Source organism: Staurois parvus, unplaced genomic scaffold, assembly GCF_062004578.1.
Source record: "Staurois parvus isolate SC_StPar_1 unplaced genomic scaffold, SC_StPar_1.0 ptg000193l, whole genome shotgun sequence".
Classification (NCBI taxonomy): domain Eukaryota; kingdom Metazoa; phylum Chordata; class Amphibia; order Anura; family Ranidae; genus Staurois; species Staurois parvus.
In genome coordinates, this window is record NW_028317989.1 from 798,997 (window position 1) to 811,815 (window position 12,819).

A 12,819-nucleotide genomic window follows, 5' to 3' on the forward strand; every position below is an offset into this window, starting at 1 on the left:
CTTATGTAGTGGCTGTAGTTTTCTACTTTTAAGCCTTTCTCTTTTTTTTAAATTGTTAATCCAGCCAATAATGCACTTACTGTCTTAAGCTGTCTCCACTCTCCTGGAGGAGCAATGGAGCCACCATTAAACAGCAGCATTGTCATCTTGTGAAAAGGGTTGTGCTAGAAACATTTGCAGATGTGCAGTAGATGGGTTTGACTAACAAATTAAAGATGAGCTCCTATTGGAATAAAGGTTTTATACAAATTATTAAAAGCCGATCATTGTAAACACCCCTGTCAATGTAAATTGGTTAGTTTCAACACTGTAACTACCACTTAAGCTGAATGGCTTGTCATATTAAAGGAAGTTAAAGCGGAACTAAAGACAGCAATACTTACCTCTGCTCCAACAGTCCGATGCCCGCAAGGTCCCTCAACTGCATCAGCATCTTCTACGCAGGTTCTTCCGGGTGCCAGTCTTCGTCTGTCTTGTATGACCAATGCGAGATGATGTCATTCCCATCCATATATGGGTGTCATTTATCCTGGAACACTACCAGCATGCACAGCTCTGTTTGCAGTATGCAGAGGATTGTTAACAGGCAGATAAGATTATTTTATTGCAGAAGAAAAATTGCCTATCTCTTCTGCAACAAAGAGCCTGCCTTTTGGCAAAAAAAATTAAAAGTGCATTTAGTTCCTCTTTAAAAAGTAACAGACTTACTGGCCCAATCACAAGCTAAAAATAAAAGAAAAAAATGTAATAAAAGAAAGCTTATGCAGCCCCCGTATCTAAAGATTGGCAAGCTGAAATATATTAAGTTTGTTTTTCGGTTTACATTCACTTGAACAAGGCAGCATTCCCTGTCAGTTACAAGTAGGAAAGAATTAGTCATATTTTGATTGCACCTATTTTTGAATGTTCTGCAAACTGCTTGATACATCTCCTACATCTAGTTACTTTCCACTCTACGCTTTGTTGTCCATCTCTGATTGCTGTCGATGTTTGTTTCCATCTGTGATTTGATCTTCACTTTCACCCTCAGTTTATTGATTGTTCTGTATTTAGTAAATGAAGGCATAAAATTGCCCAGAGGTATATTGCTTTTCTTTTTTTTTTTTAAATTCAGCCTGTACTTAAAGCAGAACTAAACCCACTGATTTAACTGCTTCCCAAAATGTCTAATCTGAGTACACACTGTTAGTTTTATTTTTCATTTAACCAGCAGGCTAAATGGAAAAAAACTCAGAGATCCCTTTATCCACACAAGCAATGTGGATGCAGGGATGTCCCTCACTATGCATATTTTGACAGCAGGGACTCAATCATCCCCCCCATCAGAATACACTGATCAACAATCAGTTGGCTGCAGCAGATGATTGAATGCTGGTTTTTGAGCAAGACCGTTCAACAGAAGATCAGAATTAGATCAGCTTCTGTTGAACAGATAGGAATACACGCAGATCAAAATTCAGCCAGTTCCTGTTGAAGTGGCTGAATTTTGGTCCGTGTACCTAGCTTTACATTTAAGGAATACCATGAATGATAACTGTCACAGTTGCCTGTGCTCTCAACCGAACTGTCATCAAATGGTTGGTGTCATAACTGACATGAAGCACAATGGCAATTGACAGTCAACAGAGGATAGATGGCAGCTTCCTTGGCTGTAAAAGATAAGATGGTTTAGTTCAGCTTTAAATTACAAGCATGTGATTGTATCTCAAGTCACCTATATGTTGCAGATTTATTGGATCTAGTTAACAGGAGATCTGATTATTTAGACCAAAAAGCTTCATTCTTGAATATTTAAAATCTTGACATGCACATTAGTGTGTAAATGTTTACAACCTTAAAATGTATATAAAGCTCAAACTTTTAGGTTTGGATAGAGTGATGAGGTCTTAGAACTCCTATTAAGGTTTTTATTGTTGTTCATGACCCCTCTGGGAAGATTCACTCTCCCTATGAGTCCTGACTGCCTGAAAGTAGAAGAAAATACAAAATTTTGAGTTGTCAGAACAGGAATGAATGGGAAATCTTCCAATGGGGATACCCATCTAGTGACAACTGTAGATTTTTCTCACTTTGGAAAGAATTCCTCTCACTTAATATTGTGTCTACAGGTCAAGAAGTAAAGGTATATCCCTTAAATGAGAGGGGGAAAAAGTGAAAGAGGTTTTAACCATTTCCATCTCCATTCAAAATGGGAAAAATAAAAAGTTTTGGCTTTTCAATATACTTTAATGGCTAGAGGCAGTAAATCTGCAGTGCAGTCTCACAAAAGTCAATAGGTCTACACCCGCTTTTTGAACCAGGATTGCCACTCCTACACTTGATTCCTATGCTAGGACCATGCTTCAGTCCAGCAGATATTGTCAGGAGTCGGAGTGGCTTCCAGTGACCAATTGCTCCGAATGGCTAAAGAAAGGATTTAATGTTATGTAATGTGCAAAATTGTTCACCAAAGGTAAGAACAGTGGAATCTACATTGCACAATGGCGGATTTTACTTGTCATTGAGTAATATATTGCTTTGGTCACAAAGGGGTTAAAGTGCATCAAGGCAGAGAATTCAGAATTGGTCTCACAGTTCTTTTCTCTGTGTCAAAGTAAGGTCTTACTAACACGATCAATGATGTATTTAATCAGAGCCTTCATTTTAAGGGATCAGTGCTTTATAAGTTAATACAGTCAGTATTTATTGGATAGAATTACACCCTATGATATCATTTCTTTTTTCTGTTTATTTAAACTTTATGTCTTACATTGTTGTACAAAGTATGCATGTTTGAGCTATTTAAAAAGAATGAGCAGTGTAACATGCCTGTGATGAGTTCCTGTCTGCTTCTAGATACTAATTCCAGTTGTTTTTTTCTTTCTCTCAGGGTTCCCTAAGCAAATCACAAAGCAACAACAGGTTAGAATGTTATCAGGATTTATTATATTTCCTGCATCATGGGAAAGTATGTTTTACAGCGTCAGATTGCTCTGTTGTGGAGAAGAGCAAAGCTGCAGCTGGTTAGGCACATGACAAATGTTCTGCATACTCTGTTATTTGCTGAGCTCAATTCATTTTATTGACTATTTTAAAAAATCCATTGCTGATTTATGGTGCTTGTCTCCTGCTAGATCCTGCACACCTCGACCAATAGCCATCACATCTCCCTCGCAGACAGGTATAAGAAATTAGCTGAGCATATGCTTTCTGTAACAACAAAATTAAGGCTTTTACAGGATTTAAAGCAAACCTTTCCTAACAAAAATTAAAATGGCTACCTTTTTCTGACCTCCTCATGGAAATGCTTATTGCCTGGCTATTATACTGATTCTTTAGCTTTGATACTTTTAGTCACTGACCTGGAACACATATACAGATCAGAAAAGTAAAGCTGGCCATACATGATACAATTTTCTTATTCAATTTCCTATAGATTTACCTTAACTACCGTGTTTCCCCGAAAATAAGACCTAACCTGAAAGTAAGCCCTAGCGGTACTTTTTGACGTACTGCTAATGTAAGCCCTCCCCCGAAAATAAGACCTAAATCCACCAGGGGAGAACTGACCATTCGGGCACTGCCTGAGGACCCATGAGAGGCTCAGTCCGTCCCTGTATGTGCCGCTTCTGAAATAAGCAGGCATTGAGGGGACGGACAGTGAGGCAGGCACTGCAGACACCTCTCCTCCTCTGAGTTTCAGCAGAGGGGCAGGTCCACATCCCTGCCACGGTGCTGAAGACCGAGTGCTGGAGGGGCGGGCAGAGTATGCAGCAGGTCAGTGTAATCCCCCTACCCTGGTGACAGTATTGCAGCTTCATGTAGGAGGAGAGGGGGAGCAAGAGAGAGCAGAGAGAGAGGGCAGAGAGAGAGAGTGCAGAGAGAGAGAGGGCAGAGAGAAAGAGAGTGCAGAGAGAGAGGACAGAGAGAGAGAGGGCAGAGAGAGAGAGAGAGAGGGCAGAGAGAGAGGGGCAGAGGGAGGGAAGAGAGAGAGAGGGGGCAGAGGGTGAGGGCAGAGAGAGAGAGAGGACAGAGAGAGGGCAGAAAGGGAGAGGGGAGAGAGAGGGCAGAGAGAGAGAGAGGGCAGAGAGAGAGGGCAGAGCATGAGAAGGCAGAGGGGGGGGGGGGGACTTGCTTTAAATTGTACCTTTTTCTGGAGCTGGTGGAGAGATCAGTTAGGTTGCAAGCCGACGATCCCCGCAGGATGCATCAGATCTGCGGATTGGGGAGGATAATGGATTGGACTCCGATCCATTATGCTCAATCCGCAGATCCGATCCATCCTGCGGGGATCGTCGGAGGGGGTGTCAATAAAAATAAGACCTACCCGCAAATAAGCCCTAGTGCATTTTTTTAACCTAAAATGAATATACGACAGTGTCTTATTTTCGGGGAAACACGGTATGTAGTGCAAGGGCTTGCCTGATTGCATGCAAATTTAAACTGTTTAGGTTTGACCTCAAATTATATGGTTTTGGTAAATCCAAAGGAAGATTGCACAAGAAAATTGTATAATGTATGGCCAGCCTTAGAGTAAAGTCAAAAGTCTGTATCTGCATAGGTGTTCTGGGTTAGTGACTCAAATTGTTGAAGCTAGAGACTCAAGATGACAGCCAGGCTACGAAAGTTTAAAAAATGGGGAGTTAACAATTGCAACCTGCATGCTTTCCTCAGAAAAGGTTTCCTTTGAAGCCCAATTCAGCACGGCTTTGTAAAGCAAACATTTCCTGAAACACATAGGGGCTGCCATTGCCAATCCCCTTCTAAAGTCACCAGCTGTCTAGCCAATACACTGGGTTCAGTAAGGTTTGAGTTACTGACCTGGAACAGGTATGAATATCAGTAAGTTCAGAGTAAAACAAGACAGCCTTAATTTTATGCTTTGTTCCAGGTAAGGGGCGTGAAGTATTGATACGAGGGTAAACATGACAGCTTGGAAACCAGCAACATTAATAGAATTAATGACTTTTGATGTTGCCTTATGTTTGTCAACCATAAGGGGACACATTCTATATAGAAAACCATACAGAGTAAGATTTGATAAAAAGTTGGGGTTGGGATTAATGTTGACGCATTTCTCCACTTGTGTAGATGTTGGTAATTATGCCAAAGACACAATTCCCTTCTATTCCTATATTCACTATTCAGTCTGTAATAGAACTGAAAACATTAAAAACCTCAGAAGATTTTAGAGTGGTTGTAAAGGCAGAAGTTTTTTTTTTTACTTTATTGCATTATATGCAGTAAAGTGAAAACGCATCCTGTATGCATCTTTGCCTACAACCTCCCCCAAACACATACTGTACCTGAGCCTGATTTTGATTCAATGATGTACCCAAGAGCTGAGGCTCTCTCAGCTTTCTCACTCTTCATTGGCTCAGATACAACAGAAGCCATTGGTTCCCACTGCTGTCAATCAGAGCAAGTGACAAAAAGCAGAGGACAGGGCCAGGCCCCTTTCTGTTGTCTTATGGACACACAGATAGGTACTCGTGAGCGAGCACACATGATTGCTCCTAGAGTGAGTGACTTGCTCTAGGGACACACGGTGGGGGGGGGGAAAGGGGGGGGGGTGGAGCCCAGAGCGCCAAAAGTGGACCCCGGAAGAAGAGGCTCAGAGCTTCTCTGTCCAAATCCATTGCACAGAGCACATAAGTAAAACATGTTTGTTATATTTATTTTTTTTAAAAAGCCACAGTTTAGGCCTCATGCACACAGGATGTAAAAAAGAAACCCTCCTAGAAGCTGTCCTCCTGGCAGCAGCATTTTTGCAGAAAAAAATGCCTGATGCTTGTAAAAGTATCTTTTACAGGCGTTTAGGCGCGTTTACAAGCGTCAAGTGCTTGGGTGTTAATTCATTTTTTTGGCCAGAATGATCATTTATTCTGGCCATTGAAATTAACGCTCCTGTACTAGACGCACCTAGTGTTTAGGTGTGTTTAGAAGCGTTTAGACGCATCAAGCGTTTTCTTCTGCCAAAACGCTGCTGCTCCTGGACGCACTGACCGTGGGTTTTTTTTCCTGCTGGTAAACTTTACTGCTACTAAAAGCTGACACCCCTAAAAGTGGCTGTAAAAATGCCCTGTGTGCATGAGGCCTTACAATCAATTTGTTAACATGTCACATAGCAGATAGCAAAATGAGTAAGGATCTTTCAATCAATGCCATAATACCATATAATGCTATAAAGATTAGTAGATGCACAAATATGGGCAACTAATAATCTGCAAATATCGCATTTAAAGTGGTCGTAAATCTCTGACATGAAAAATGAACAATGCATATCCCTCTATAATGTGTACTTGCCTCAATACAAAGCACTAAATGTAACTTCTCTTTGCTGCCTCATTCCTCTGCTATCTGCAGACTCACTTCTGGTTTTCTTCACACCAATAGACAAAAAGGTGACAGGGGAGGGAGCTCCAGCACACAGGTTGTGACTGACAGCCTCAGCTCTGTTTCTTTGTGTTGTGTGAAGGAGGGAGTGTTCCTTCCCTCCAATCCGCTCTCAGAGCTCTCAGAGCTCTTCTCACTGAGATCTGCAGAGTGTAACTTCAGCTTCCTGTCCCTGCTTTCTGAAAGCTCAGACAAGCTGTATACTTTCTGGATGTCGAACTGATGTATAGAAAAGAACACAGCAGATAAACAGGTACAACTTATGTAGGGGGATATGTTTTATCCCTGTGTATCATCTGATTCCAGTCAATTCACTGGGTATATGTAAGGGTTTACAACTATTTTAATTGTAAAAACTGAATTTGGCCTCATGTTTAGTTCCATCATATTATAGACAACCTGACTGACTAAAGGGAGACCTAATGAGACTGCAAGGGATGTCACCCGCAGCTGCCAGAATTCCTGAACTGTGACTGTGACAGCTGATTGGATGCAGTCACTGTTTGGCTGACGTTTTTCCACTTGGCGCATTCATTTTCTGAACTGAAGTTTGTCAGGTTTGGTGGTGTCAGCAGGGCCACCTATGTCTCATATTTCTGTCATTTTACAGGAGTCATGCATAGCCAGCTTTAGGAGGAAGAAATAGGTGTCTAGGTTAAGTTGGACTTTAAAAGGATATATCAAGATGTGCATGTAACCTTTCTGTCTATATTGCTTTATCTGCTGATTGTTTTGACATGGTTCGTTAAGATGAATACACTGCGAATCTCATAGACCCGAGTGCTGCGGTTGTGTCTACACCTCCTTCCCCTCTAAACCATTCACAATATACACAGCCCAAGCTTCCTTTTCTGAATTGGCAGTAGGAGAGGGGGTTGGAGACAGGACTACAGGGCTGGGGTCTCTGAGACTTGCAGTCCTTACATGCGAATGGCCTGGAAGTACAGCAGGAGCTGTACTAATCCCAGCATGTAAACAAGCAAATTTGCAAGAAGTAGATAGTATGCATGATGCTTGGTTACTTTTGAGCAAAGTATTGCATAACTGCTTTAACCCTTTTTTGTGCCTGAAGTTCAGCTTTTAACCATTCATATGAATAAATATTTTGGCATTGTTGCTTGGCTGTAGTGTCAAAAAAGTGTTGAATGTAAGTGCGTACAGAGTCTTGACTAACAAAAGTATACCTCATTTGTGAAGATGACACAACAGGAAAACTGAATAACTGAAAATCGGACTTTGAATGCAACTAAAACAGGTTAAAAAAACAAGTTTATTGAGTTTAACCATTAGAAAATAAATATATAGGAAGCCTCTATATAGAAAACTCAATAGCTGATCCAGAGGAAGGAAAAAAAATGTTATAAGGCATGGTCTAATTTGCTACAAAAGAGAAATAGAATTCTTTCCTGGTAGGATGCTCCCTGGATTAATGATCTCTGGTGTTATTACTTATACTGTAAATGTTAATAGCCAGTGATATTCTGCACATTTATTAATTACCCCCACTTTATACCTCCTTAAACTCCTCAGAGGAGAATTCATTCATTTCAGTTAGTATTTCCTTATGGGTGAGGTCCTCATTGCCAGTTTGGCTGCCTTTCTCTGTACTCCCTCCAGTCCCCCCACATCCTTTCCTGGGAAACATGGTGGGGGGAGTTTCGCCAGGACAGGCACACTCTGTGTGTCACACAGAAAGTGTAAGGCTGCCAGGTCGGTTGCATTAGACAAATGGTTTGTGAAGCCTCACTCACAGTGGGTGGTAGATACAGTATGCTAAAATACTTTTTTAAAGTACAGCTAAGGTTCCTGTATTGTATAAACACATCTAGAAACTATGTTGTGTACAAGCCTAATTAAGTAAACAAAAAACTTCCTGTACATCCCCAGAGTAAACCAAATCCTTCATTTGTGTATCACGTGCCTCCCTTCCCAGACACTGCAGCTCACAGTGGAAGGGTTTCAGCAACAGAGGCAGTGCTGTCAATCCAGAAAGCAGTGGGCAGAACTAGGTGTGGCAATTAACAAGCTACATGCCTGTGAATCAGCAGTGACATGCAGATAGACACCCCCCTGCAGCATCTTTTCATCCCACTGTAGTATAAACTAGCATAGCTTACATGAGGGTGGCAATGCTCGTCTGGAATCAGGAGCAGTGCAGCATTGTTGCCATTCCACAGGAAGCTGCATTAGGTGGACCTAAAGTGACAGTAAATGCTCAGTTTAAAAAAAAAAAAAAAATTATAAAGATAAATGAATAAATATAAAGATAAATGTATATAAAGTTATACTTACCTGCTCTATGCAATGATTTTGCATAGAGTGGCCTGGAACCTCCTCTTCTGGCACTCTTGGCTCCTCCTCTTCTGTGTCTGCCCCCATGGCAAGCCACCTGCTATGTGGTCAGACATGAGGACTAGCTCCTGAGCCGGGCTATGTGTGTCCATAGACACACAGTGTGGCTAAACTCCACTCCCTCCTCTCAGCATTTGATTGACAGCACCGGGAGCCAATGGCTTCCACGTGAGATTTTACTGTTGTGGATTTAGCACTTTAACTATGGATTAACACTTTAACTATCTAATTGAATTGCTTAACAGGATATCTTTAATGGAATGGAACCTGAATCATAACTGAACCTGGCAATACACTAGCAAAATTTAGTTTGAAAAAGTTAGTTTTTAGAAAGTTCATTCAATTTCCTATTAAGGGGGTAAAATTTGATGTTTTTTTTCAACCGTTAATACCCATCTAAGTCCCCCGCTCACAGCAATGCGATTTGCAATGCAATTTGACAGTTCAAAATTGCATTACAAGTCGCACCCTCATTTTGCCCATGGAACCTTTAAGGTTGGTGCGACTCCAACTTTGCGGTGTGGCACCGAGTTTGAAAGGTTCCTGTATTGTTTTTGCCGATTTCATGTGCAACTTGCATAGACATCTGTGCATGAAGTTGCACATGAAATCGAACTGACCAGCACCTTTGAAATCGCGCTACTTCACAGATTTCAAAACCGCATTCAGTGTGAACTAGGGCTTACTCTGGGTCCAATCGGGTCTCCTAAAAAAAAAAAGGAAGTTTAAATGGAGTGGTTTGGAGATAGCCTGGTGTAAATGGATAGCAGAGTCCATTTTGCTCCCAGCCGTCCAGAAAGCAGACCTGGCTCACATATCCTCTGCTGATCAGAATGGAATGCCAGTGTGTGAAAGGGATCTAAGTGTTGCAGTGCATATTTATTTAGCAGGATGCCATAGTTCTACTTTAAGCTTTATAACAAATTCAATGCAGACATTAGGTATGCACATTAGATTTATTTGCATATTTGTGATTGCTTCATTTAGTTACTCCTCGGCTTAGCAGTCAGCACAGTGGACAAATTGGAAGGTATGTGTAATGGGGAATCAAATGTATAAAGATTAACAGAGATTTATGAGAAGATGTTCAGTCACATTTGGTTACAATGTCATGCCTAAGCTAAACTGGCCTAAATGAACCATTTCGACTACAGAACAATGTGGCTGCTGGAAGTGCTATAATAGACCGAAGTAGCACTATTTATATACATTAAGCAGCACTATGTTCTGGCAGCAGTACAGATAACTTTACGTCTCCACCCAGAAGTAAAGCAAGTTGGGCTTAGTGCTTTTCCAACATTCAGGAGAAACCTTGCATTTTATTTATTTTATCAGTGAATACAAGGCTTTCTTTGATTGGCTGAGATGGAGATCATGACATCATTCACCTCCCTGCCTCAGAAATCTAGAGGTAGCCTTGTATTCATTGATAAAAATAGGAGGCTTCTCCTGTATTTTACCACATTGTTCTGTAATGGAAATAGTGTGGGCTCAAACAAACTGTTTAAGGAGACATTGAACAAGGAATTCTAGTATAATTTCATATATACAGTATCTCACAGAAGTGAGTACACCCCTCACATTTTTATAAATATTTTATTCTAACTTTTCATGTGACAACACTGAAGAAATTACACTTTGCTACAATGTAAAGTAGTGAGTGTACAGCTTGTATAACAGTGTAAATTTGCTGTCCCCTCAAAACAACTCAACACACAGCCATTAATGTCTAAACCGCTGGCAACAACAGTGAGTACATCCCTAAGTGAAAATGTCCAAATTGGGCCCAATTAGCCATTTTCCTTCTCTGGTGTCATGTGACTCGTTAGTGTTACAAGGTCTCAGGTGTGAATGGGGAGCAAGTGTGTTAAATTTGGTGTTATCGCTCTCACTCTTTCTTACTGGTCACTGGAAGTTCAACATGGCACCTCATGGCAAAGAACTCTCTGACGATCTGAAAAAAAGAATTGTTGCTCTACATAAAGATGGCCTAGGCTATAAGAAGATTGCAAAGACCCTGAAACTGAGCTGCAGCATGGTGCCCAAGACCATACAGCGGTTTAACGGGACAGGTTCCACTCAGAACAGGCCTCACCATGATCGACCAAAGAAGTTGAGTGCACGTGCTCAGCGTCATAACCAGAGGTTGTCTTTGCGAAATAGACGTATGAGTGCTACCAGGATTGCTGCAGAGGTTGAAGCAGTGGGGGGTCAGCCTATCAGTGCTCAGACCATATGCCACACACTGCATCAAATTGGTCTGCATGGCTGTCGTCCCAGAAGGAAGCCTCTTCTAAAGATGATGCACAAGAAAGCCCGCAAATAGTTTGTTAAGTCAAGCAGACTAAGGACATGGATTACTGGAACCATGTCCTGTGGTCTGATGAGACCAAGATAAACTTATTTGGTTCAGATGGTGTCAAGCGTGTGTGGCAGCAACCAGGTGAGGAGTACAAAGACAAGTGTGTCTTGCCTACAGTCAAGCATGGTGGTGGGAGTGTCATGGTCTGGGGCTGCATGAGTGCTGCCGGCACTGGGGAGCTACAGTTCATTGAGGGAACCATGAATGCCAACATGTACTGTGACATACTGAAGCAGAGCATGATCCCCTAAAGAAGCTGAGGGTAAAGGTGATGAACTGGCCAAGCATGTCTCCAGACCTAAACCCTATTGAGCATCTGTGGGGCATCCTCAAACGGAAGGTGGAGGAGCGCAAGGTATCTAACATCCACCAGCTCCCTGATGTCGTCATGAAGGAGTGGAAGAGGACTCCAGTGGCTACCTGTGAAGCTTTGGTGAACTCCATACCCAAGAGGGTTAAGGCAGTGCTAAAAAATAATGGTGGCCACACAAATTATTGACACTTTGGGCCCAATTTGGACATTTTCACTTAGGAGTGTACTCCCTTTTGTTGCCAGCGGTGTAGACATTAATGGCTGTGTGTTGAGTTATTTTGAGGGGACAGAAAATTTACACTGTTATACAAGCTGTACACTCACTGTACCACATTGTAGCAAAGTGTCATTTCTTCAGTGTTGTCATATGAAAAGATATAATAAAATATTTACAAAAATGTGAGGGGTGTACTCACTTCTGTGAGATACTGTGTATATATATATATATGTATGTACGGCAAAAGTAGACTCTTAAGGGTGCTTCCGCACTGCCCTACTGCAATTTCAGTGCAGCGCAGTGTACCCACTGATGGCCCGTGCCTTCCTATAGACTTCTATTAGATTGGGCACCTTTGGTGTGTTTTCTGACAGCGCGCCAAAAATTCTGCGAGCTGCATCTTTGTTGTGCTTTCAGAAAATGCACCAAAAACGCCCAATTTAATAGAAGTCTATGGGGAAATATGGAAAACCCGTACGAGAACCACGGGTACACGTCACAGAACCCATAACAGGGCAGTATGTAAGGGGCCTAACAGAACAAGAGTATGCTTTTATATAAACACACAAATGTATATAAACAATAATTATATTGTTGCTGTGTACCACACAGAGGCAGAAAGTAATCCACAGCCACAGTGCAAAGGACGTATTCAAACTTCTGACTTCACTATACTGAAATCTGAAGGCTTGCTACATTTCTATTATTTACTACAAATATATAATCCTCCTGCGCTCAATGGAGTCCCTAGGAAATCAAAGCCGCTAGCACTCAGACTGGTACCCAACAGCAAAAGATCAATACTATATAATAGGTTAGGGCAGCGCTACACACATATCCACATAATGTAAAAAACATATAAAAATTAGTAATAATAACGATAGTCACAATATAAATGTCACACCTCTATTAGTGCAATCAGGTGACTAAATCATGTGACCTTATTAAGAAATAGGTCTCGATATACTATACGTGGTCCCTGACCCACTCACTGATGTGAAAAGTGAGTATTAAATGAGTATCATAGGTGAAAAAAAGTTCATAACACTACAAGGTGGTGCTCAGCTCCAAACGGTATAATGCAATGCAAGTGATCACACAGCAAACTTCAAGTGATGGTGCGTGACTCTACTCCTGTGGCTAAATTGCCCCCTCACCTCCACTTTGCGGCCCAAAGGGTCTGTACGCCTTTAAGATCAC

General features: G+C 41.5%; 1 protein-coding gene across 1 annotated transcript in view; it reads left to right on the plus strand.

Annotated features, from left to right (window-relative positions):
- RNF212B (ring finger protein 212B) overlaps positions 1 to 12,819 on the plus strand; it is a gene marked incomplete at both ends in the record, with an annotated part of 81,037 nt that overhangs the window by 17,502 nt on the left and 50,716 nt on the right. The window contains 3 exons of the mRNA XM_089677865.1: positions 2,870 to 2,901; positions 3,114 to 3,160; positions 9,715 to 9,757. Of these exons, the coding sequence (XP_089533991.1) occupies positions 2,870 to 2,901; positions 3,114 to 3,160; positions 9,715 to 9,757 (122 nt within the window). The remainder of the gene's footprint in view (positions 1 to 2,869; positions 2,902 to 3,113; positions 3,161 to 9,714; positions 9,758 to 12,819) is intronic.